This window comes from Hyperoodon ampullatus (genome assembly GCF_949752795.1).
Source record: "Hyperoodon ampullatus genome assembly, chromosome: 1".
Taxonomy (NCBI): Eukaryota; Metazoa; Chordata; class Mammalia; order Artiodactyla; family Ziphiidae; genus Hyperoodon; species Hyperoodon ampullatus.
This window is the reverse complement of record NC_136914.1, coordinates 49,124,316-49,148,765: the sequence shown is the minus strand read 5'-3', so window position 1 is coordinate 49,148,765 and position 24,450 is coordinate 49,124,316. Positions and strand designations below refer to the sequence as shown.

At 43.7% G+C, this 24,450-nt stretch overlaps 1 protein-coding gene across 1 annotated transcript; it reads right to left on the bottom strand.

The window, feature by feature from the left end:
* Positions 1–740: 740 nt before the first annotated feature.
* Positions 741–23,946, bottom strand: NAAA (N-acylethanolamine acid amidase; the record flags this gene model as incomplete). Its single annotated transcript, XM_079709603.1, has 11 exons — positions 741–802; positions 1,427–1,534; positions 5,355–5,383; positions 6,715–6,781; positions 7,531–7,593; positions 7,749–7,921; positions 12,385–12,461; positions 17,011–17,101; positions 20,300–20,426; positions 22,939–23,103; positions 23,747–23,946. 10 exons carry the CDS (start codon positions 23,944–23,946, stop codon positions 1,459–1,461), a joined length of 1,068 nt encoding a protein of 355 aa, XP_079565729.1. The 3' UTR covers positions 741–802; positions 1,427–1,458.
* Positions 23,947–24,450: the final 504 nt, after the last annotated feature.

Below are 24,450 nucleotides of genomic sequence, written 5' to 3'. Positions count from 1 at the left end.
ATTCAAAACAACACTCCCGGGCTTCCCTAGTGGCGCAGTGGTTGAGAGTCCGCCTGCCGATGCAGGGGACGCAGGTTCGTGCCCCGGTCCGGGAGGATCCCACATGCCGCGGAGCGGCTGGGCCCGTGAGCCATGGCCGCTGAGCCTGCGCGTCCGGAGCCTGTGCTCCGCAACAGGAGAGGCCACAATAGTGAGAGGCCCACCTACCACCAAAAAAAAAAAAAAAAAAGAAAAACCACACCCCGGTTTCCTCCCAGATTCCAATAAAAGCTAACCTTCCCTTTGTTCCTCAGATTTGCCTATGGTTTGCCATGGTTTGCTTGTCCCGAATTGTAATTCCTCTGCTATTCCCTCTGCTAAACTCATCTTTGCTTAATAATAATTGTTGTTAATTTTATTTAAGTTTGGCAGACTCTTCCAGAAGCACTTCATAATGAACAAAGAGGTCTTGCCCGCTCATGTCTTTATAAACTGAGGTATGACAAAATAGCTGTTAAGTAATGGTGAGAAGCTGGGAATAAAGCCCGAGGATATGGCTCGCCCTCTGAGACCGATTATATTTGAGTTGTTAAAGCCAGAACAGAAGAAGCTAAGAGATGGTCAAGGCAAGCACTGAAGGAAGGTGAATGAGGACAGCTATTACCCCACTTTACCACAACATGCTCCAAACTCATCCTCCTGCCCCCACTTCACAAGGTTGAAAAGTTTAATGAGGAAAGAGCCTGTATTGGTCATAAAGTATAATCTTTTCACTTTATTGTTTAAAGTGCAGCTCTTCAAAAATTTCATTTAAAAAGATCATCTGTAAGGAAAAAAAATGTGCTTAATTTAAACACTGATTTTAAACATCCCCATAAGTGAATGAACAAAACATCAGGCTAGGTTTATAAACTCCAGGAGATCCCTGCAATAGGAAAAGGTGACCTGTCAATAGGTGGCTGCCAAGATGATTTGATTTTAGGGACAGCAGAAAGGACTCCTGCTTTTTTCCTCATGTCTTTCCTCTCACCTATGGCCTCATTGATGCCTGAAATAAATTTTGAGTGTCCTGGGTCCTTCAGTGTCTGTCTGATCCTGCAAAGGAGCTGGGCCTGCCTCCCTGTGACTTTGGAGACACATAGGTCTTACCAGATATTTTCCCCTCTGCGTAAGTGAAGAGGTAACGCTTTGCCCTGAAAGCAGGTTTTAATCAGGGGCAAAGGGCACTGAGCACCAGAAGACTAGCTTTCATACAAACAATTCAAAATAAATACTTAAGAGTGACATTAACATGACACAAATAACAACCATACACTCAATGCCTGTCAGATGCCTGTATAATGTTAAGGATGCTACTATCTTCTAGGAGAAATACCAGCCTATGTCCTCCTTCCCCCAACCCTAACCACTGCCCTCCCCCCACCAAAAAAAAAAAACTTTAGCAAACCTTCATAGCATAGGTGAATTCACTCTCTGCTTTTAACTCGCGTTTCTGATCCTAGTCATGTACTTGTCTGGGCTGGCAGCACTCATTACCGTAGTATAAACTGTGTAGCTGAAAATGAGAGGAATTTTAACATGTACATCATTTTCTCTAATATTCCAAAGAGGGGAAAAAAAATCCGAAGCTCTTTTCCTAATACTTGGGTCCCAGGACAAGAATACAAATAGAGACCCGCATGTCAGGCTATTTAAAAGTTATAATTCAAAAGCAACCACACAAGTGTTCTTTCCTATGTTGACAACACTGTGGAAGGCCAAGTTCAAAATTCTCAGACTCCCCAGAGTTCCACACTGTGGCAATGAGGGAGAGCTGGCCTTGGCCTGCAGCCCTGCTCTGCCCACCCCACATATGGCATATATGTGGACACTCATCTAGGCTTCACGCACCACCCCCAGCAAACAGCCATCCCTTGGCCACCACCAGGCACAGGACGTCCATGAAGGCTGCACACCGCCATCAGGAGACCAACACCCAGGGAAGTGGACCACACAAGCCCTGGAAATGGCTTGGGTGCTGTTCAGGACGAGAATTCCAGGGTTCTGGGTACTTGGGCCAGACTCTGAGTGGATTCTTTATATCATGGAAGAGTCAGAGGAAGGCCGGAGTGGGGCCCCGAAAGCTCAGGGATCAAGACAGGGGGTCCACTGGCCCAGATCTAAGGATGAAAAGTACAACGTCACTTACTCAACATTCTGCAGAGCAAGAGACCCAAATAACTTGTGCACATGCACATACGCATGCACATACACACTGAGGCTCCTACCCTTCACTCCCTTCGCCTATCTTTTGCCCCAGACACCAGCTGGGATGCCTGCTCAAAGCATGGGGAGCGGGGCAGTTTAGGAATAGGCACTGGCACCCCACAGCTGAATCAAACAATGGGCTGAAGACAGCACTATGAGAACATGAAAAGCTTGTCCAAGGGGAACAAAGGTTCCCTGAACAGGACCTCAGCTGCTTATTTACTTTAGTCATAATTTTTTTTATTTTTTTTATTTTTATTTCTTTATTTTTGGCTGTGTTGGGTCTTCGTTTCTGTACGAGGGCTTTCTCTAGTTGCGGCAAGCGGGGACCACTCTTCATCGTAGTGCGCGGGCCTCTCACTATTGCGGCCTCTCTTGTTGCGGAGCACAGGCACCAGACGCGCAGACTCAGTAGTTGTGGCTCACGGGCCCAGTTGCTCCACGGCATGTGGGATCTTCCCAGACCAGGGCTCGAACCCATGTCCCCTGCATTGGCAGGCAGATTCTCAACCACCGCGCTACCAGGGAAGCCCCATAATTTTTTTTAATTGAAAAAAAATTTTTTTTTTGGCTGCGTTGGGTCTTCATTGCTGCGTGCAGGCTCTCTGTAGTTGCGGCGAGCGTGGGCTACTCTTCGTTGCCAGCTTCTCATTGCGGTGGCTTCTCTTGTTGTGAAGCATGGGCTCTAGGTGTGCGGGCTTCAGTAGTTGTGGCACGCGGGTTCAGTAGTTGTGGCTCGCAGGCTCTAGAGTGCAGGCTCAGTAGCTGTGGTACAGGGGTTTAGTTGCTCCATGGCATGTGGGATCTTCCTGGACCAGGGCTCAAACCTGTGTCCCTTGCATTGGCAGGCAGATTCTTAACCACTGCACCACCAGGGAAGCCCTTTAGTCATAATTCTGTTCTCCATCACTGTTTTAATATTGTCTCTGCTTATAGCCACAGCAGAGGATGGAGTTCCAGGGCAGGGGACTGTAATTTTGAAGCACAGCACAAGGGGGCAGCATAGAGATCCTTGCTTCTGTTCAGACATTTCTAAATATTAACCTCACACACTGAACAGACGTAGCTGATGGTAATCATTACATGTAAAAGGCCTGAGAGTCAGGGATCTGTGTTATTTCTGGTTCACTGGTGATAATCATTTAAATGTAGATCCTGTTGGGTTTTCAATTATACAATAAAGAAAAATGCTTCTTGGTAAACTGTTTATAACTTCTGACAATTCTATTTCGACAAAACATTTGCCATTTAAACATTCATAGCCTTTAAGTCAGTAATCCTACTTCTGGGAATTCAGCCAAGGAAAATAATACAAAAACAGGGGGGAAATGTACAAATATATTTATTTCAGAGTTTTAATAGAGGAAAAACTAACAACTGGAGAATCTTTAATTCAATTATACTACATTCAATTGGTTATGATGCAGCTATTTAAAATTATAAGGGCTGTTCACAGCATGGAAAATGCTTTATTAAAATAAATATAAAAACTATTTGATTATACTATTAATCTTTAAATGAAATATTTATCATTTATATAACTATTTAAAAAACTATAAGAACACAAAAATAGGTTAACTATTTTTTAAATGACTATTAAAAAGGCAAAATTGTGCCCATCTGGAAAGGGTAATGGTGAGTTGGAGCTAACTCCTACAGGCTGGTGAGAGTCAATGGTTAAATATGCAGGAAGTTTATGAGCCAACTGTAAGCTTGAAATAGGCCAGGGTGAGTATTTACACCAAGGAAATCAATAAATGCTACAAATCAGGAGAGTCTTTTGTTTTTGCTCTCTCTGCCCTCAAAGAACTAGTTCACTAGCATAGTGCTAGGTATCATTTGTGACCCAACTAGCTCATTTGTTAGAGTGGGAAATACTGATCTGCTTTTCTGTAGAAGATTGTTTTAGCTGTTAGAATATCATTTATGGAATTAATTTTTTAGCAATAATCTTTTTATCTGGACATACTTAAAGAAAAAAATTTCAAAGAGATATATTCCTATTACAGTGCCAAGTGAACAGAGTAACACCAGTTTTGAAAATGTCATTGTACCTAAGGAATCTTAGAGCACCCAAATATACAAAAGTTAAATCTAGAGGCCGTCAGGAAAACTACTGTTTTATATTTGTGTGAAAGAGGATCATTTCAAAGAAAAAAATCAATTGGGTATTTGAAACTAAAAATCCCTTCACAAGTTTTATCCATATTAGGCTATTTCTTGAAGAATACCATTTTTGATATTCTTGCCTTGAAGAAAGAAGGATGTTGAGAAAGTAGGAAATGCTGGGTTTTGGAATTTATGGAGGTAAAAGAAGGAGATAAGACTCTGTGATGACTTGCTACCTCTTCTATTTTAGGCCCTACCTCACTGAGCTGGTCTTGGGCACAGAGAAGGCGATCAGGCAACACCTTGAGGGGCATGCGGCCATGAAGTGCGGGCTCTTGGCCTATTCAGCCGTGCTGTGATGGTGACGGCGGACCTTCAGAGTTCCCTGTACAAGTTTGGTGGGGTCTGCGTCTCAAGTTTAACTAACCACTTCCTGTGGCAGTGGCAGTGGCAGCCTGGCCCAGCGGTCCACCTCAAAAAAAAGGAGGTGGGTAAAATCCCAGGCTGTAGACCCAAGAAGCCATTGCTCACAGAATGCTACTATCAAGGGCACAGGCTAAAAGGGAAACATTAACTTAGGCACTGAATCAGCTGTGAAATGAGCACGGAGGTAGCAGAAACTCCCTGGGAAGATAAAGGAAAGCCAAAGGTATCTAAAGCTTAGTACTAACAGTGAAATTAAGGAGCTCCCAAGCAGTGAAGGTGGTCCCCAGGTAGCAGACGGATTTAGGATGAGCATGTCATGCCCTCCTCCTTCCAGATCACTCTATCCTCCTCACCTTTGTTTTTCTCCATGGACTCCTCACCTGACTTTTGCTACATTTGTTTATCTGTCCCTCCCTGCCAGTAGAATGCTGGTCCCAGGAGAGCAAAGAGTCTGTTTTGTCACGGCTGGATCCATAGCACCTAAAAAACCTGCTCTGTGGGAGCCCTCAGATCCCTGCTGAGCCAAAGAGTGCAGGAGAGAGTCTACTGTGCCAGGGTGATGTATGAACAGACGTGCTTAACATGTCACTTACTTGTTATAAACCGGAAACACTGACAAAACCTGCATAGGAGAAATCATATTAAAAATGATTAGAAATTCGAAAAGATTCATGCACCCCAATGTTCATATCAGCACTATTCACAATAGCCAAGATACGGAAGCAACCTAAGTGTCCATCAACAGATGAATGGATAAAGAAGATGTGGTGTATATATACAATGGAATATTACTCAGCCACAAAAAAGAATAAAATTTTGCCATTTACACAACATGGATGGACTTGGAGGGCAATATGCTGAGTGAAGTAAGTCAGACAGAGAAAGACAAATGCTGTATGCTATCATCTATACGTGGAATCTAAAAACAATACAAGTGAATATAGCAAACAGAAACAGACTCACAGATATAGAGAACAAACTAGTGGGAGAGGAGGAGGAGGAGAGGGGCAAATTAGGGGTATGGGATTAAGAGGTACAAACTACTATGCATAGGGACTTCCCTGATGGCGCAGTGGTTAAGAATCCGCCTGCCAATGCAGGGGACACGGGTTCGACCCCTGGTCCAGGAAGATGCCACATGCCATGGAGCAACTAAACCCATGCACCACAACTACCAAGCCTGTGTTCTAGAGGCCGCGAGCCACAACTACTGAACCCGCGTGCCGCAACTACTGAAGCCCATGTGCCATGTGCCCTGTGCTCTGCAACAAGAGAAGCCACTGCAATGAGAAGCCTGCGCACCACAACGAAGAGTAGCCCCCGCTCGCCGCAACTAGAGAAAGCCCATGCACAGCAACAAAGACCCAATGCAGCCCAAAAAAACCCAAAAACCGAAACAATACTATTATGTATAAAATTAGCTACAAATATATTATATGGTACAACACAGGAAATACAGCCAATATCTTATAATAATTATAAATGGAATATAACCTTTAAAAATTGTAAATCACTATGTTGTACACCTGAAATTTATGTAACATTGTACATTAACTATACCTCAGTAAAATAATAATAATAATAAAAGACTATTAAAAGGTAGGAGAAATACACGCGGAATATCAATAGGAATAAAATAACCACTGAACACTTTGGTGTATCTTGGGGTGACAGAGTTAGACTTTTGAAACCTTTCTCTTTTTTTTTTTTTAAACAAATGAACACGTTACAACTACGCTTTTTTTTTTTAACATGCAGAAAAACTCAGGTGAAGATGATACCTTAACCTAAATGGTTACAAGTTCAGAAAATGTTTTTCTTTTAAATGTTTTCAACCAGGTAAAACTTCTACTCTAATATTGCTTGATTTCAGAAGAATTTTTTTAAAAAAATCACTATTGAGAAAGACACCAAACATCCTGGGTAAAAGCTAGACATCGTGACACAAGTTACCTGAAAGAGCGTCTCCAGGCTGAGGTTTCCCTGGCCCGTGGCATTAAGAGCTTTGATGGCAGGTGTTCTGTAAGGACAATGGTCAAAGGTTACTTGGCACTTCAGGAAACTCTGAGTCCCACAAGCTCTCATTTTGGGAGGCTCAATGCAAGGCCTAGCCTCATTATCTCCCTTTCCCCCAAACAGACTCTGGCCCCCATGCATGTTTGCTACCTTGTCTCAAATCACCATGTGGAATTAATTCAACCCCATCTGCTCAAGGAAGCCAGGATGATGAAAATGTTTTCTGTGAATTGAACAGTTGCCACCAAACACACAGGTCAGTAAAGCCAAGGAAAAATATATAACTACTTGCCTTTTGGGGACGCACTGACTTATAATTATAGAATTTTCAAAATTAGAAGGGAAATTAAAGCCCCCAAAAAGTTTATTTATTTAAGTGCAGGGAAATGTTTTCCTTCCCAAAAAGTCTCACATAGAAAACCATGAACCTTGTTCCATCCTTTCCTTTTACAGATGGATGAACAGAGGCCCAAGAGGCCACCCAGTGAGTCATCAGCAGAGCTAGTGGTGGAATCTAGAACTCCTGACCCTGAGGCAAGAACCAACCTTGTCTTCCCAACGCCCAGCCATTTGCCAAGAAGCTCCTTGCCATGCTCTCCACCACATACCACACTCTCCCATCCTGGCCAAGGGCTAAGGTACATTTTCTGGGAGGGGACAGCACCTATAGTCCTCTCCAGTTCCCGTAGCAAGAGGAGCACATTCTCCTGACCGCAAGAAAACACTGCAAACCAGGAAGTGTTTAGAGACTACCTTCGGTCATCTCTCTTAGGCACTGGCTTCCAATGGTCATAATTTGTCTCAACTCGGAACCACCTGCAACACAGCACATCATCTTGTCTTAGCCAAGGTCATTTGGGACACAGCTAAAGAAAAAGTATAGAAAAATTAAAAAATACCTCATTTCACCAATTAAAGAAAAAAAAAAAGATTACTGATACAAAATGACCAGAGCCTTTAATTCTACTCACGCTCCATTTAAAGGATCTAGAGGCCATATGTCTGCTGGGCCATCTCTGTTCCTTGTGATGACCACTCCCTCCCGGGGGAATGTGCCACCAACAATGTAATAAACATCAGCAATAAGGGGAGCCTTGGCCAATTTGTGAACAGCTGCTTCAAAGTTTTCTGATTCACTCAGGGTCTGAACAAAAAAAAACAAACCTGCATTAGCATCATCATACGCAGCAGTTATCCACACCAACTGATGGACAGCTGGTCCAAAGCACACTCTCCTGCTATATTAAGCCATGGCTATAATCTTGAACTTCTGTGACCACATTCTCTTGTCATCAGGGCTCCTGAGATGGAAAAAGCCTCGATGGAAAGCCAACAGCAGCAGGGTTTTTCTCACAAAAGAAGAGAACTTTGACAAGTTCTCTTTGGTGAGAGACCCAGCTCACCAAACACAGGCTGCATGATTTCGAGGCAGATCACCCTCGCAAAGATCTCCCCATGCTTCTTCATTCATGTGTTCTTTTAGCAGATATTTCCTGAATGCCTGCTATGTGCTAGGCACTGTGCTGGTGTGGGAACAGAGCCATGAATATGATGGGCCCAGTCCTTGTTCTCCCCATGCTTCTTCATTCATGTGTTCTTTTAGCAGATATTTCCTGAATGCCTGCTATGTGCTAGGCACTGTGCTGGTGTGGGAACAGAGCCATGAATATGATGGACCCAGTCCTTGTTCTCCCCAGACTTCCAAAGATGAAAGTAAAGTCAACAGGCAATAGTGACACAATGTAAGTGTCAACACAGGAGAAGGAGATGCTGTGGAAGTCACAGCAGGGGACCCATCCTTACCCAGGCCATTGAGAAGGTCCCTCAGGGAGGTATCGCATGAGCTGAGGTCAGAGAGACAAACAGAAGTCAGACCAGAGAAAACCATGGTTGTGGGGTTGGGAGTGGGCGTGGGGAAGAGAGTTGTAGCTCAATGGAATAGACTGGCAAAGGGCTGGAGATGAAAGACAGCGTGCTGCATTAGAACATCGAGCTGAACTGGGCTTCATCAACACTTCCATAGGTCTGCGGCATGGATGGTTAAGAGGATCACTTTCCAAATATTCAGCTTCCACGTGTGCTCCTTCCTCAAGCTCATCTGCTCGAGAACGTCCTGGGTAGAGGGCCAGCCCCTCCCACCTATACCTTCACCAACACTCTTCCACCACTTTTGGAAAGGACAGCCATCCTGCTCACCCATCCTGAATAGTGCCAAAGCACAGTGTCGAGGGCGGGGAGAGGGTCAAACAAAAGAACAATCCAAAACATTGGTGTCTGCAAAGGTGCCATCGTTCAACACCATAAACCATTAACCACGGCAAGCTCTGCGGATGGTTCCCTGCCTTATACATATCACTGTTAGGGTGGGGGAGTTAGACTTGAGTTGGTTTGTTCTAAACTCAGCAAAATTATAAGTGAGGCAATAGGAGTGATGGAATAGTTTTTGGATTACATCACCTATAGCATCCCCCAACTACTATCTAAGAATTCATCGCCTCTAACAGAATTCTATGAGAACAATGCAAAAGAACATCAGTAAGAAATACTGAAGGCAGTGGTGCCTGATTTCATTCACCCAAGTGGCACACTCAGGGGGAGACGGGTACCTTATCTATCTCAGGGAATGGAGGAAATGGGCAGTGACTGCTAATGAGTACAGAGTTTCTCTTTAGGGAAATTAAGATGTTCTAAAACTGACTGTAGTGATGGCTGCACAACTCTGTTAAGTACACTAAAAAACCAGTGAGTTGTATACTTTAGATAGATGAATTGTATGGCATGTGACTTGTATGGCATTACCTCAATTAAATATATGTCTACCTTATGACCCAACAATTCCACTCTTAAGTACTTCATAACCAACTGAAATGGATATATGTTTACAAAAAGACTTGTACAAGAATTTCTACAGCAGCCTTATTCACAATAGCCCCAAACTGGAAACAACCCAATGCCTATCAACAATGAAATGGATGAATTGTGGTATACTCATACAATTGAATCTTCTTCAATAAAAAAAAGGAATGAGCTAGTGATACAAGCAAGGATGAATCTGAAAAACATTATGCTGAGTGAAAGAAAAAGAGTCCATATACTATGATTTCATGTATACGAATTCTAGAACAGGCAAAACTTCCTATAGTGATAGAAGTCGGAGTGGTGACTGGGGGAGGTTGGGTGTTGGAGGAGGTTAGAAATTGACCGGAAAGGAGCACTAGGGAAATTTCCAGGGACATTTGGAAATGTCGGCCAACTAAACATGGTCACTCACCATCTGCCTCTACAAGGATTAGGTCACTAGCCACTGCAGTCGCTGACCTTCAACACATCCTGAAAGGAGTTCAGGGTGGAGATCAGGAATAAAGCACTCTGTGCTCTGGGAAAAACTGGCAGAACAGGTCTTCAGATAGTTAGATATTTTCAGGAGAAGATTTTATGAGCCCAGTTCTTGCATCTCCTCGTACCTAGAAAAGCACTAAAATCATTAATGGTGACATCTGCTCCTTGTGACCAGCAGTGAGCCTCAGCCAAAATGTGTGCCTGACTACACATACCCTCTTCACTAAAATCATATATAACACTGACCACTCCCCCTACCTCTCTGAAGCAGTTTCTCAGAGCTATGTGAAATGCTGTCTCCCAGACTATAGTCCTCATTTTGCCCCAAATAAAACAACTCACAGCTCTCATATTGTGCTTTTTTTTTTAGTTGATACATTCTATATCTTGTTTTGTTGGTGGTTACATGGATGGATAAATGAGTGTGTAAAATTGTTAAAACACACTGAATTAAACCCTTAATATCTGTGCATTTCATTGTATGTAAATTATATCTAAAAATTTTTTTAAATCACTGGTGTTTAGATTCCCCTAGATAGACTGATTGATTGATTGATTGATTTGTGTGGCTGCACCAGATCTTACTTGTGGCATGCACGATCTTTGGTTGTGGCATGTGGGATCTAGTTCCCTGACCAGGGATCGAAGCCGGACCCCCTGCATTGGGAGCACAGAGCCTTAACCACTGGACCACCAGGGAAGTCCCTCCCCTGGATAGATTTTAAATTATAGTTGTATTTTTAAATGTCAACATGTACAATACACTGGATTTCTGCAGCTTTTTAATCTTATGATGAAATACTTTAGAAGTCATCTTTAAAAATATGTGAAAGATGCATAGTTTGTCAACATCTTTAGGGAATATTTAAGTAAAACGTTTAGGAGAGGGCTTCCTTGTTGGCACAGTGGTTGAGAATCTGCCTGCCAATGCAGGGGACAAGGGTTCGAGCCCCGGTCCAGGAAGATCCCACATGTCGCGGAGCAACTAAGCCTGTGCGCAACAACTACTGAGCCTGTGCTCTAGAGCCCACGAGCCACAACTACTGAGCCCGTGTGCTGCAACTACTGAAGCCCATGCGCCTAGAGCCCGTCCTCCACAACAAGAAAAGCCACCACGATGAGAAGTCCGTGAACCGCAACGAAGAGTAACCCCCAGCTCGTCGCAACTAGAGAAAGCCCGTATGCAGCAATGAAGACCCAACACGGCCAAAAGTAAGTAAATAAAAAAATTTATATAAGAAAAAAAGTTTAGGAGAATTTCAAGTCCACAGGGGCTTGATCATTTAGAGCAGGACAAGGAAGGGCCAAAAAGGCTAAACCCAGGCAGGGCCAGATCCTTTCACCAGAGATGTGCTCCTGAAAATGTGCTTTCTGTGGTCAGATTACAAGTTATATGTGGCCTGGAACCCTGCTGACTAATAGCGAACCTAAAGCTGATGTTCCTTTTGTTGTGTGTAGAGCTACCTTCTAATGCATTTGTTTTGCTAATTCAGATACTTGCAAATGGAGATTAAGATATCTGCAATTGGAGATTCTAAAAGGAAGGCACATCTATATCTGTAGAAAAACATATCCTTTATCTCAATTAGCTATTGTGGAAAACTCTAGCCTATGACAAAGATTCTCTTCTTGACCGAACTCTATCCAGGCTCCTGGAGCCCTCTTCTCAACTATGCCTTAACCTCAGCCTATAAAGACTTGGACAAACACTATCACAGCTTCTGACAGCTCAAGGCCGCATTCTTACGATGACTGCAGCCCCCTTACAGTGCCTGCCTGAAAAAACTCAAGGCTTCCCAAAGAATTTACAGCTAATACCTGAAGATAGGGCCCCTATGTCGCAGTCTCTGCGGGAGGGCAGGAGGCTGACTTACTTCACATGGACAACTCCTTCCTTTCTACTTTTGCTTATTTTTCACTTCTCTGATTCTACTGTGCTCCCCTCACACCCTCCCCATTCCCTCATTCTCCTTTTAAAATATTCAGTCAAGTAGAAATTAAGTTCCATTCACGCTGGACAATTTTCCCTATTGCAATATTATACTACTGATAAAAATCTGTCCTTAACACTTTAACTAGTGTCCCGTTTTATCTTTGGTACTTATTATCAGAAAAGGTGATAGGCATTTTGTAAACCTTTAAATGCTTATTCTTGTCAGGAGCTTCTTACATTAAAAACAGCATTGTTAAATGACACAGCATCACAACATGAACACAGTTTAGAACATGACATTAGGGTGATGTGGGCTCGACAGTAAAAATACTCACAGTGCGGATCACCCAGCTGACCGGTGAGTGTCTCTGAAAAAGGGCAGCAATCATATTCTCCCACCACCAGCCTTTATCTGCCAAGGATGGAACAATAAGTATATGCTCGAGTTGCTGCCCCAGAGCCACGTTTTAAAATTCCTAAATCTTGTTTCTTTCCCATAGTACAAGTTGATGTGGGAGAAATGGTGGTGGATCAAGAGTGATTTTATTAGCAACCAGTTTTCAAAGATGAAGCCCAAATTTTATGGCAACATATAAACATGTATATGTATATGTGTGAGTGTATATGTATGTATATGTGTATTTCATATGTGTGTATGTATGTGTGTGTATATACAGTCTTTTACCTGGAAACAATGATAATTATGTTAAAGGAAATCACTCTATTATATTACTTCATGCAGAATGAAATTATGTAGCTAATAAGAAAAGTGACTCAATGGTATTTGGAAGGGCTTCCCTGGTGGTGCAGTGGTTAAGAATCCGCCTGCCAATGCAGGGGACACGGGTTTGAGTCCTGTTCCGGGAAGATCCCACCTGCAGCAGAGCAGCTAAGCCTGTGCGCCACAACTACTGAGCCTGCGCTAGAGCCCGCGAGCCACAACTGCTGAAGTCTGTGCGCCTAGAGCCTGTGCTCTGCAACAAGACACCACAATGAGAAGCCTGTGCACTGCAACAAAGAGTAGCCCCCGCTCGCCACAAGTAGAGAAAGCCCGGGTGCAGCAACAAAGACCCAAAGCAGCCAAAAATAAATAAAAATAAAATAAATAAATTTATATAAAAACACAGTATTTGGAAGACTGTAGAGCACGTATATATTTCAGAACTTTAAGATTTGGGCTCATTTATTTTAATGCTTTTTAACATCTTTAAAATTATCTGTAGGGTATTTCCAAAGAAAAATTTTCATTCAAGCAATAGGCATTTCATTCAAGAAATAAGCATCTACTAGCCACCATATCCAGACTTGGTCCAGACCCTTGGAATTTAACAGTAACCAGAAGAAACTAGTGTACCATTAAATAACAAGGTTTTGATAACCATAATAAAGTAAAACAAGAATGTAATCATGAGTGACAAGAGAGGACTCCTCTGAGAGGAGCATAAGGATAGCCCCTCTGAGCTGTGGACATCTAGCTAAGGCGGGCAGAGCATTCCAGACAGAAGGCATAGGTGTCAAGCCTAAGGCAGGAACAAGCTTGGCAGCTGTCAAGAAAAAAAAAGAACGCCAGTGAGGTCCAGGTGGAGTGAGGGAGAAGGAGAAGCATAAAATGAGGTGCTGGAGGTGATCACGTAGAGTTTTTTTTTTTGTTGTTTTTTGTTTGTTTGTTTGCGGTACGCGTGCCTCTCACTGTTGTGGCCTCTCCCGTTGCGGAGCACAGGCTCTGGACGTGCAGGCTCAGCAGCCATGGCTCACGGGCCCAGCCGCCCCACGGCATGTGGGATCTTCCCAGACCGGGACACGAACCCGCGTCCCCTGAATCGTCAGGCGGACTCTCAACCACTGCGCCACCAGGGAAGCCCGATCACGTAGAGTTTTGAGGTCAGAGTCAGGGCTCTGGATTTGTCACGTAAAATGGAAAGTCAGGGACTTCCCTGGTGGTCCAGTGGTTGAGAATCCACCTTGCAACGCGGGGGACGCCAGTTTGATCCCTGGTCGGGGAACTAAGATCCCACATGCCGCGGGGCAACTAAGCCCGTGCGCTGCAACTACTGAGCCCGTGGGCTCTGGAGCCCGTGCATCACAACTAGAGAGGAGCCCACGTACCACAACCAAGAGCCCACGCGCTGCAACAAAAGATCCCATGTGCCTCAACTACGCAGCCAATAAATAAATAAATAAATTTTTTTTTTTTTAAAGAAAGAAGAAGAAATGGCAAGTCATGGTAGGTTTTAAGCAAGGGAACAACCTGATCATGCAGCTGCAGGGTGGAGAAAGTACAGGAGGGTGAGAACAGTAGTGGGGAGATCAGATGGACAGCTAGGCAGCAGCACAGGTGTGATAGCCTAGCAGGGAAGGTGGAGAGAACGGACAGGGAGAGTCTCGTTTTGGTGGTAGAGCTGACAAAACTTAGGGACCGAGGGGTCAAAGAATTCTCCTGGAAGCAAGTGGTTCAGGAGAAGTGCCATTCCCTGAGACATGGAAAATTAGGAGAGGTGTAACTTTGGGTGGAGGAGGTTACTAAGGGCAGGGAAAGGGGAAAAGAAAAGAGCAAGAGATGTGCTTGAACATGTTAAGTTTGGGATGCCTAGGAGACATCAACGTGGAGATGCTGAGCAGGTAGTTGGACACTTCAATCTGGGGCTCAGAAGAGGGCCAGCCCAGAGATGCAACAACAATCACAGATACGTCTATGGCCCTTGTTCTGTGCCAGGCACTGCTCTAGATACCTTACATACACGAACTCATTTCATCCTACAGTGGCTATTATCGTCTCTGTTTTTCAGATGAAGAAACTGAGGCACAGAAAGGTTAAGCACCTTGGTCATGATCACCAGCTAGCAAGTGACAGCACCAAGGTATAAACCCAGGCAGCCTGGCTCTGGGGTCTGAGATCTTATCCTCAGGTGGTTAGGTCCCCCACACTCTATGCCATTTGTTAGTCCTCCTCCTTTTCTTATCCTTATTCATATACTAAAGGCACTGTTGGCCCTCTCTATAATATCCAGAAACTTAATTGAAGATCTTAATTAGCGCTATTAATGAAGAGATGTTATTTTATCATTCAGGCATTTTAACTCAGTCTTCGCAGACTAAAGATATAACTAGTTTTCGTTAGCTTAAGGTCAAAAAAATTTTTTTTAAAGAAATCTGACAGTATTTAATTAAATGTGTATGTAAAAGAATAACTCAGTTACTTTTAAACTGCTCATACCATAACTATCAGTTAAATAATTTGAGTCACAAAATGATGGAAACAAAGCCCCTTTTGTTTACACATGTTTACAGTCATTCTCTGTAAAACTTCAGTAACTGTCATGCTGTGGTTTGGGTACCACTGGTTGAGAATTAGTCTCACTCATAGCTGCCATTTGAGAAAATGATGAAGAAATACATGAGGATAAAGAACTGAGTCCCTTGGACATTGATATATCCTTAACCAGCATCTTCCTGGTCCAGCCTATGTAAAAAGATAAGAATACATCAAAGGAAACAACAAGTTGATCAGGGGTTCATCAGATGACCAACACTACACTTTAAGAGGCTCCATGTACCTGTCTTTCTCCTTTATTCAGTTGCAATTCCTGAGGACAGAGACCTCTTATCTCAGGGAAACTGGGAAACTGAGTGGTGTCCCCTGAGATTTAGGGGATGGCAGTGGGGTTATTTAATAGAGCAACCAGGCAAGGACCCAGGAGATCAATTTGAGGACCATCTCTCCCATCAACTAGCTGTCCTTTTATCTTGCAGCCTTAGTTTCCTCCTTTGCATAATGGATGCGGTTAATAATATCAGCCAGGCCTATCTAATAGGACTGTTGTGAGGGCCTAATGAGAAAACTTAGGAGTAAGTGCACAGAAAACCTTAAAGTGTTTTACTTGTATAATGCCACCATATATCCTCTGATTACTGCAATAGCTTCCAGACAGTCTTCTGCTTCCATCTTAACCCAACATGATCTAGTCTCTACAAAGCAGCCAATGATAGTTAAGAATATAAAGGTAAAACAGATCTGTTCACTCCCTGGCCTAAACTCTTCCTAGGGCTTCCATTTTGCTTAAAACCCAAACTCCCCCTCATGACCCTGCACCATGGCCTCAGCCTTCCTCTCTGTCTCTACTGTTGCCGCGGACCAGCTGGAGGAAGAGGATTTCACCGCCCAGGGTCAGAAGGGAAGGGGTAAGGAACTGAAATAGCACCAACGAATGGGGTCAGAAGGACCAAGACAACTGATGGTTGCAAGGCAAATTTTATTATGCTATAGTTGCAGATTATATAGACTAGAAAAAGGGAGGTTGGTTGCCAGATGGTGGGTTACATCATCTACAGACTGTCTCGGCTTCAAGGTTAACTTCCCTGGGAGGAAACCCATAAGCCCAGAATCATCCAAAATAACCTGCACGTGTAGGGGGGAGACAGCTTTGCTTGTCTCATTTTACATTCTTTCTGATTTCTGGGCCCTGGTGATTTATCTCCCATGGAATGAAACAAGGAGGGGAACAAGTAGGCACAGTCCCTTTGAGCAGCAGTGGCATGCCTGGCATGTCCGCAGCTTGCTCTCAAGGCCGACCGTTTCCCACATACTGTCACTCCCCACTTACTCCATCCTGTAACCACATTACACAGTCTTTTGTGTCTGGAATGCACCAGGAATGGTCCTCCCCCAGCTTCTGCACACCTGGATCATGAGTCAGGCCTTCCCTGACCTTATACCTGCAGCACCTGCTGCACGCCCTCCTTCATTCTCTATCACATCTTCCTGTTTTACTTTCTTGGTAGCATTTATCAGTAGCTGAAATAATCTTCATTGCTTACTTGCACACTGCCCACCTTCCCCCACTAGAATGGAAGCATGTAGCGTGGAAGGTGTTCCATATGTTCTGTTGGGTGAGTGAATGAAGTACTTGGATAAAACTGAACAGGGATAGGGCTAAAAGTGCTTGGGAGTTTGTTTTGATTACCTCGTTCGTCGCCAGAAACGGTAAACTTGTGTGGACTCTGACCAGTCCATAATCCTACATAGCCAATAAAGGTGGTTCCTGTGAAGGCAACCTGAAATCAAGAAATAAGGCATCATCTCAACACTCCAACCAAATGTACATTGAAATCACCTGTTTTGTCCCACAACTTCATGGATTGTTTTTTTCTTACAAGTTCCAACATAATAGAATAAAAACTCTGAAATAGCCTTCTAGAAGATTTAACTTTGGGGGTCCATGGATAGAAGTCAGTGGATCTGTGACCTCAGATGGAAAAAAAAAAAGGTACATCTTTATTTTCACTAGCCTCTCACTGAAATTTTACTCCCTCTGTAATGCATGCATGCAAGAACTCATGTAGTCATAGCAGTGCCTGTGACTCCATCACCAGGAGAAATTCAAGTATTTTCACATACATAATGGCATCATACCTATGTTGATATGGTATACATACATATCTTGAAATATCAGTCATACTTATCACTACTCTGAATTTATGGTAGTTTCTAGACACACTGCTAAGTTTTACCAGTTAACGTGTTAAGAAAAAGTATAATATTGAAATGGCTGTATTTCAACATAACTGGTTTCTTCACAATCTCATGAATTTTATGTATTTATGAAACATTATTTTGAGAAGGGATCAATAAGCTTCATCAAAGGGCTCCTCGCAGAAAAAAGTTAAGAAGCTCCATCCTAGAAGTAGCAAATGGGCTTCCATTTAAAAACTTATGTTGACTCGATTATAAGAGGTTGATATCATGCACCTTACAAGCTCTGTTGAAGGGGAAACAAGTGAGACGGTTTGTCAGTAATAATCAAATTTAAATTTTAAATATTAAAAAATTCTTTTACATACATCTTTCATTTAATCCTCATGATTATTCCATGAGTTGTTGGGATCACACCCACTTTTATTTTTCTTTTTTTTGCTTTGTTCCCACTTTAAATGAAGGAAATGAACTCTAATGATTACAAGACACCACTATATCCCTGAGGAGAAAAACAAACTTTATCAGTTATTTCAGATACCAGACACCCAGCTCACATGGTTCAGTAAAGATGAACTAATACTTCTGTATTTTGAGAAATGAACGGGCCTAGCTTACTTTTTTCCTAGAAATCTGAATTTTAAGTCAGTAACTTTTCATTTAATTGTTTATTTCTACTTCGTCTGGTTGTAAAATAAAGTGGCTAAATTACAAGGGGAAAATGCAATGGTCTTAATTTCATAAAGGACCTCTTCCCTGAGACTCAATGAGGGTCTTCCATGAATTCTCCCCATTTCCATTCATGGCAGTAAAACAGAAATAAGTCTACCTCACTACTAAAGCCCTTATAAAACATAACTATAGGGGAAAAAGTAATCACACAGTCACTTCATTCACATGGCACACCAACCCTCACATCAGTGTTACTCTTGAAGAGCCAGCAAATTAAAGTTACAAAAATCAAAATCCCTGGTAGTTTCCAAGATAGTTTATAACACGTAACTACAAATAATTATAAGATATTATTTGTATGATATTGTATCTTGTAGCTGTGAAAAACTGTATTTCTAAATGTCTACGCCTTCCAACCGTCTGTGCCAGGTCAGTTAACATAAACAAAGCCCTAGCTGGGGCAGGAGGCTCTAATTTACAATCTGAGTTTTGGGGAGACAGCTACTTGAAGGCTGAAGGCCTGGGTTTTGTCCCACCTCTGCCTCATCTCCTCGTGTGATGTGGAGCAAGTTAGTCTCCGTAAGTCTCGGCCCTTTCATCTGAAAAATGAGGACAGAAATGTTGACTTGAGACTGCCTCGCAGGGCTATCATGAAGACCAAAGGAGTTCCTGTATCTGAAAATACTTTTAAAACTATAACACTAGATAAGAATAAGGGCTTAATTATTGGATGAATAACCTGTTCTTAATTTAGCAAAGCAATTTACTAGCCATGAGCCCTCAGCAGAAAGACAATACCCAAGTGTAAACTGTTAAATTCAGTAATAATAGCCTGAGCACTGAGATAAGCCACACCAATAGACCATTTCCCATGAGAGCTCCAGGAGAAACAGAAACAAGTGAAGCAACACCTGTTAGTTAGGGTGAGTCTAGAGGGAACAGTTGAAATTATTTTTATTGCATTTAATCTTTTGTTGATTTTTAAGAATTTTTGCTCATTGTAGAATAATGGAGAAAAGCATAAAGTAGTAAAAATAATTATTGTCCCCTATTATTATTCAGTAATAATTACTAACATTTTAGCAGCTGTCCTTTCAGAATTTATTTTCATGGATATTCTGTCATTGCTATCACTTAAAACCATTTTTGAAGTAAATCTTCAGCTACAAATTAAATTGGTAATTGTGGTGAACAAAGGAATGAAACTGGGAAAGTAGAAACTTTCACCTTAAATATTTCTGTACTGTTTGAATGAATGTTTTATGAGAAAGTTTTTGTTTGTAAAAGCAGATGACCAACTGAGTATTTAGTGAATGAGTTTCTAGTATTTGTGACTCAACCCCTAAATGCAAAGAACTAAATAAAGTCCTTAAACAGTGTCCCCCCACCAAAGCCAAGATCTGTCTTTTGCATTCTCTGTTCTGTTTCATGCAATGACATGCTTTGTGTACACAATGAACATTGATTACTGCTATCTCTCTAGATATTTACACAGAAATGTGACAATAGTACATACTAGGTTGTACTTTTAAAGGAACTATGATGAAAATAAAATGATATATATGTATAATTTCTTAAAGATCAAAAATAAGAGTAGTGTGGGTCAATTATACTTTTAGAGTGAAGGACTATTTATTTGGCCACTATTTATCTGGGCTGTAATCTGCAAAATGGGTTTAAGTAATTTCCCAAGCTCACAAAGGAAGTGACAGAAGCAAACTTCAAACCCAAGACTGTCAGATCCCAAAATTAGGTGTTCCTAGACATTACACTACCCAGTCCCTCTATGCTAGAAGCAGCCTGAACGTGGGAAAGCAAAGGAAAGAGCTCATTTAGCATCATAAATGGAGACCGATTATACACCCATAGAAATTTCCCTAGGGAAAACTGATTGACCTCTGTAAGTAGATTCTCAATAATAATAAATGACCCTTGTTTCTACAAGCATACTTGATGTAAATCTCTCTTATGGTTTTGTTTTTCCAGGAGATTGATTTTTTTTGTATCTTAAATTGATAACACAGTTAAGCTGCAGACCATCCAAGTGATGGCTAACTTGCGTTGGCAAGTCTCTCTGATTTCTGAATCTTACACTGTACGGACTATACCTGCCCATTCTTTATGAACTGCACATCCACTGTCAACTTGCGTAAGAAATTTCCAAAAGAGTAATCCAGATTCCGGCCATGATAAATGTTGCCTTTGGAGTCCTGAGCCACAATACTGGTGCAGAATCTGGGAAAAGAGAAAAATTCAACATAAGTGAACAAGAAAAAGGAAATGAGTTCTTCCTTTTAAAAATAAGTCCTCAAATTAAAACAGCTTTCTTCCTTATAACAGACACATATGCTATATAATCCCTGTGGATCATAATTCAAGATGAAAAAGACAACTGGACACAACTCAACAGCATTTGTTCAGTGTTACTAGACCTCTGCCCTCAGCACACAGGACATTGAAAACATACTGAATGCAAATTTCATCCTAAATCTAAATCTGAAACGGACTCATTCTGGGCTCAGCGAGTTCACTGAAATTTGCTTAGTCCTCTGCTTGGCAGTATGTAGTCTATTTAATACACCATTCAAGGCTGGCTCAAGCTCAACCCTCTCTTCTCTGGATTTCTGAGAGCAAGTACCATGGAAACTAACTATTTTGCTCCACAAATTGTTTCACTTTGTCTCCTTGGAAAAAGGGTGAACTATTTAGGGGCTTGCCACTTTTCCTGTCCCCCTTAAAGCTCCCTGCAGAGAGCTAATAAGAGAAAAGGATCTTTTAAGAACTCCCAGCCAGAGAGATATATTTTGAGGAAAAGACGAAGAGGTTTGTTAAGATGTCTAAAGGTTCATATTCTCTGAGAATATGTAATGTTATGTAAAAAATACTTGAATACATCATGTCCAATTCTGGGACAGGGGAAAGATATGTATACACACACACACACACACACACACACACACACACACACACACGAAATATCCTGAAGGATGGATAGTCATTTCTGAGTAACAGGATTGTGGTTAATTTTCTTTATACTTTTCTGTATTTACTAATTTTCTATGATTACATATTGTCTTTATAATTAAGAGAAAACAAATGTTACCTCCTTTTCTGTTTGTTTAAAAAAGGAAGCTTGGTCAGGTTTTAATTTTTTCCAAGGTCTCTGATTTTCAAAGAGTTCACGTCAAGAAGCAAACTGATCAAACACTGGAAGTAGCTAAAGCAAAGTTTGTAGACTCTCAAAGGTGATTTTTCAAAACTGGAGAGACAATTCTTTCATGTCATGCTCAAATGTTTTGGTGTGAAGTGGCCCACAAGCACAGGGAACAACTAGGGAGCCAGGTTCTGCTTTGGGAGAAGCACTGCACTGTGCTGGGGACACGCGCTTTTAGCAGCAACTCTGACCACTCACTGTGCACCTGACTTTCAGCAAATTGTCCCCTCTGAGGCTTGGTTTCCACATCACAAAAGGTAATACAATCTCCAGTGCCTCATACCCAGTAGGCTCAATAAAGCGTCGCTAGTCTTACTTAATCTGATTCAAAAAGCCTTATACCAGAAATGAGGACAAAACATTTCCTTTGTTAATGCTAGTGGAGTCTGATGGTGCTTTTTCTTGCCAGGCGATTCAGTATATACCTTAATATCAAATCCAAAAGTGAGAATTTTTTTTTACTAGAATTTTTGCTCTAGTTGATTTGAATACAGTGACTCCAACAAAGGAAGAGGAAAATGAAAATAAATTGATTTTTTTCACTGAGAAAACCACATGTCAGAATAGGAAAAAGATGGGGGTAGGAGGTGAGGAATGGCAAAATTAACTTAGGTCAATTGAAAGGCACTTTAACACATCTGTGTCTTATCTGTGTCTTAAAATATTTCCCTGAAGAGGAAGGCAGTCACAGTGCTTCTTAACCTACTCTACCTAGATGTTCTGGGAAGATGGCAGCAGGCAGTAAAGTTTCATTATCCACAGGAAAAAAAATTTTTTTAAACATCTTTCGGCAGCGAGAAGCTATAAGTATCTACAAGATGTTACTAATGAGTCCGGTCTGGTGGCGAAACAGTAAGTCCTGAAGACAGAAACCAAGTCAAATCTCTCTTAATTCCAGGACCTGTTACTGAGCCAACAGACTCGAGGCTCTCCCTGCATTTTGCCTGGGATCAACCACACACTCCGTATTGCTTTCCCGTGTGTGTGCCACAGTTGATCATGTCCACTCCAGGTACCAAATACTGGCTTGCCCCTACTAGCCAGAACAGTGTAGCCTGTGACCCCAGCCCTGGAGGCAAAAGGCTGAAAAAGAGGAACCATGATCGCTAGCCATGATGAACATGGAAAGTCAAATGCAGGGGGACAAATGAATGCTGGCACAGCCCCCTGCATTATAAGGCTGGGCAGTCATTGGATTAACTTGAGTGGGATTATTCCAAGACCTTCCTGGGAAAGTACATGTTGAGCAGAGTTTCAAAAGTGGGATGCTACCTGGATTGATGAAGGGAGAAAAGGGGACTTCAGGTAGAGGAACAGTTCAGTGTTGAGGTCAGAGAAGCTGCTTTCCTTCTCGAAGCTCATAATCTGCTGCTCAGCTTTACCCAGAGAAGCAAAGAGGAAGCACTGGTGGTTTCTGGGCAGCCCGGTCACCACCCTGCTTTTATTACACTGAAAACATGTCTCCTTCCACTCAGATGTGGCAGGAATCCGGGTCAAGTCTCAAGTTAATCCGCGCTTGCGCGGGGCACTCACGCGGTGGACTCGTAGGCCAGGTTAAGGAGGATGCAGTCGGCCAGGTTGAAGTTCAGAGCGTCGCACTGGCCGCGGATCTCGTCGGTGAAGGGCTGGGGCAGGAAGAGCTCCAGCTCCCAGACCGCCTTTCGGATCAATGCGAGGACCCATTTGGGGACATTATCCCTAGAAATGAAGAACCACGAGAGTGTCTGATCTGATCAGAGGTTCGGAGGGGTGTGTGTGTACTGGGGGAGAGGGTACCTAAAGCTCTCATCCTTAGGAGTGAGTTCTAGGTGCCTCGCTTACCCAGAGAGCTCACAGTCCAGGTCCAGCAGGCATCACCCAAAACGCAGTGTCCAGAAGAGAAAAGAACACTCCGAGAGAGGGAAGTAGGGCGACCGAGAGTGGCTCCCAAAGGGGTGGGCCTGGGGGCCCATGAGGCCTGCTAGGGGTGCGGGGCTGCGTCCCCTACTCGGTAGCTGAGCAGCCAGCCGGGGCGACAGCCCGGGAGACAACCCGCGCGCCACCCTGATCCAGAATGGCTGGTGGACTGGCGTGCCACTGGAGACACCGAACTTGAAAGTCAAACCAGCTGCGCGGGATCATCCCCAGCCCCGGCGCTGCCTGGGGCACTAGCAAATGCCAGCTCTGGTCCCCGCCACCCCCGCACACGCCAGCCGCCCGGGGTGAGCGGCATGGGGTGGAGGGCAAGGCTGTCCGAGAGGGAGGGGAGGGTCACAAATCTCAGTTTGACGCACATTTGGCAGCAAGCATCCGGGCTTTGCCTCTCTCCGACCCCCGCCCGCTCCCCCTGTCCTACGCTCACCCGATGATACGCGCCATAGAGGCGCGCAAGAAGTCGCGGTCGAAGTGCTGCAGCACTGGCAGCCAGCGCAGCTCGGGGGCCACGTCCAGGCTCACGTTGAAGAGCGGCGGGGCGGGGGACGAGGCGGCGGCCGACACCCCGGCCCCGGCCAGCAGCAGGAGAGCCAGGGCCGTGCGCGTACTCGGACCGGCGGCTCTCATAACTTGGGCGGCCTCAGTTGGACCCCTGCGGCCGCTGCCCGCGCACTGGGGAAGCGCTGGAGGAAGAGGAGGAGGCGGAGCCTGGGCGGAGCGGGGAGGGCTGGAGGCGGAGCCCGCGCGCCGCTTGGCCCGGCTAGTCACGCGGGACCCGGAACGGTGAGGGGAGCCACCTCCCCAAGTCTAACATCTGTGCTTCTCGCCCCAGTGCCTCCGTGCCACGCCCCTGCCCCCGCCCCCGGCCAAGGGTGCCGCCCTGCTCCAGGTCCCCCGGGGGCGCTAAATGCGGCCGCTAGCTTCTAGCCCCCCAGTCTCCGCCCCATCCCACCCACGTGGGCCGAGAGAGCGTAATCGGCGGCCTGGAGGGCGTTTACGAAAATGGTTTTCAGCGGCGAAGAGGGAGCCAGGAGAGTCCTACTGCGGTAGGAAGGGCCTTCCCACCCCCGCCTCATTTGCTCTTATTTAAATTCTTCAAAGGTTTATCTGGATTTTATAAGGGGAAGGAGA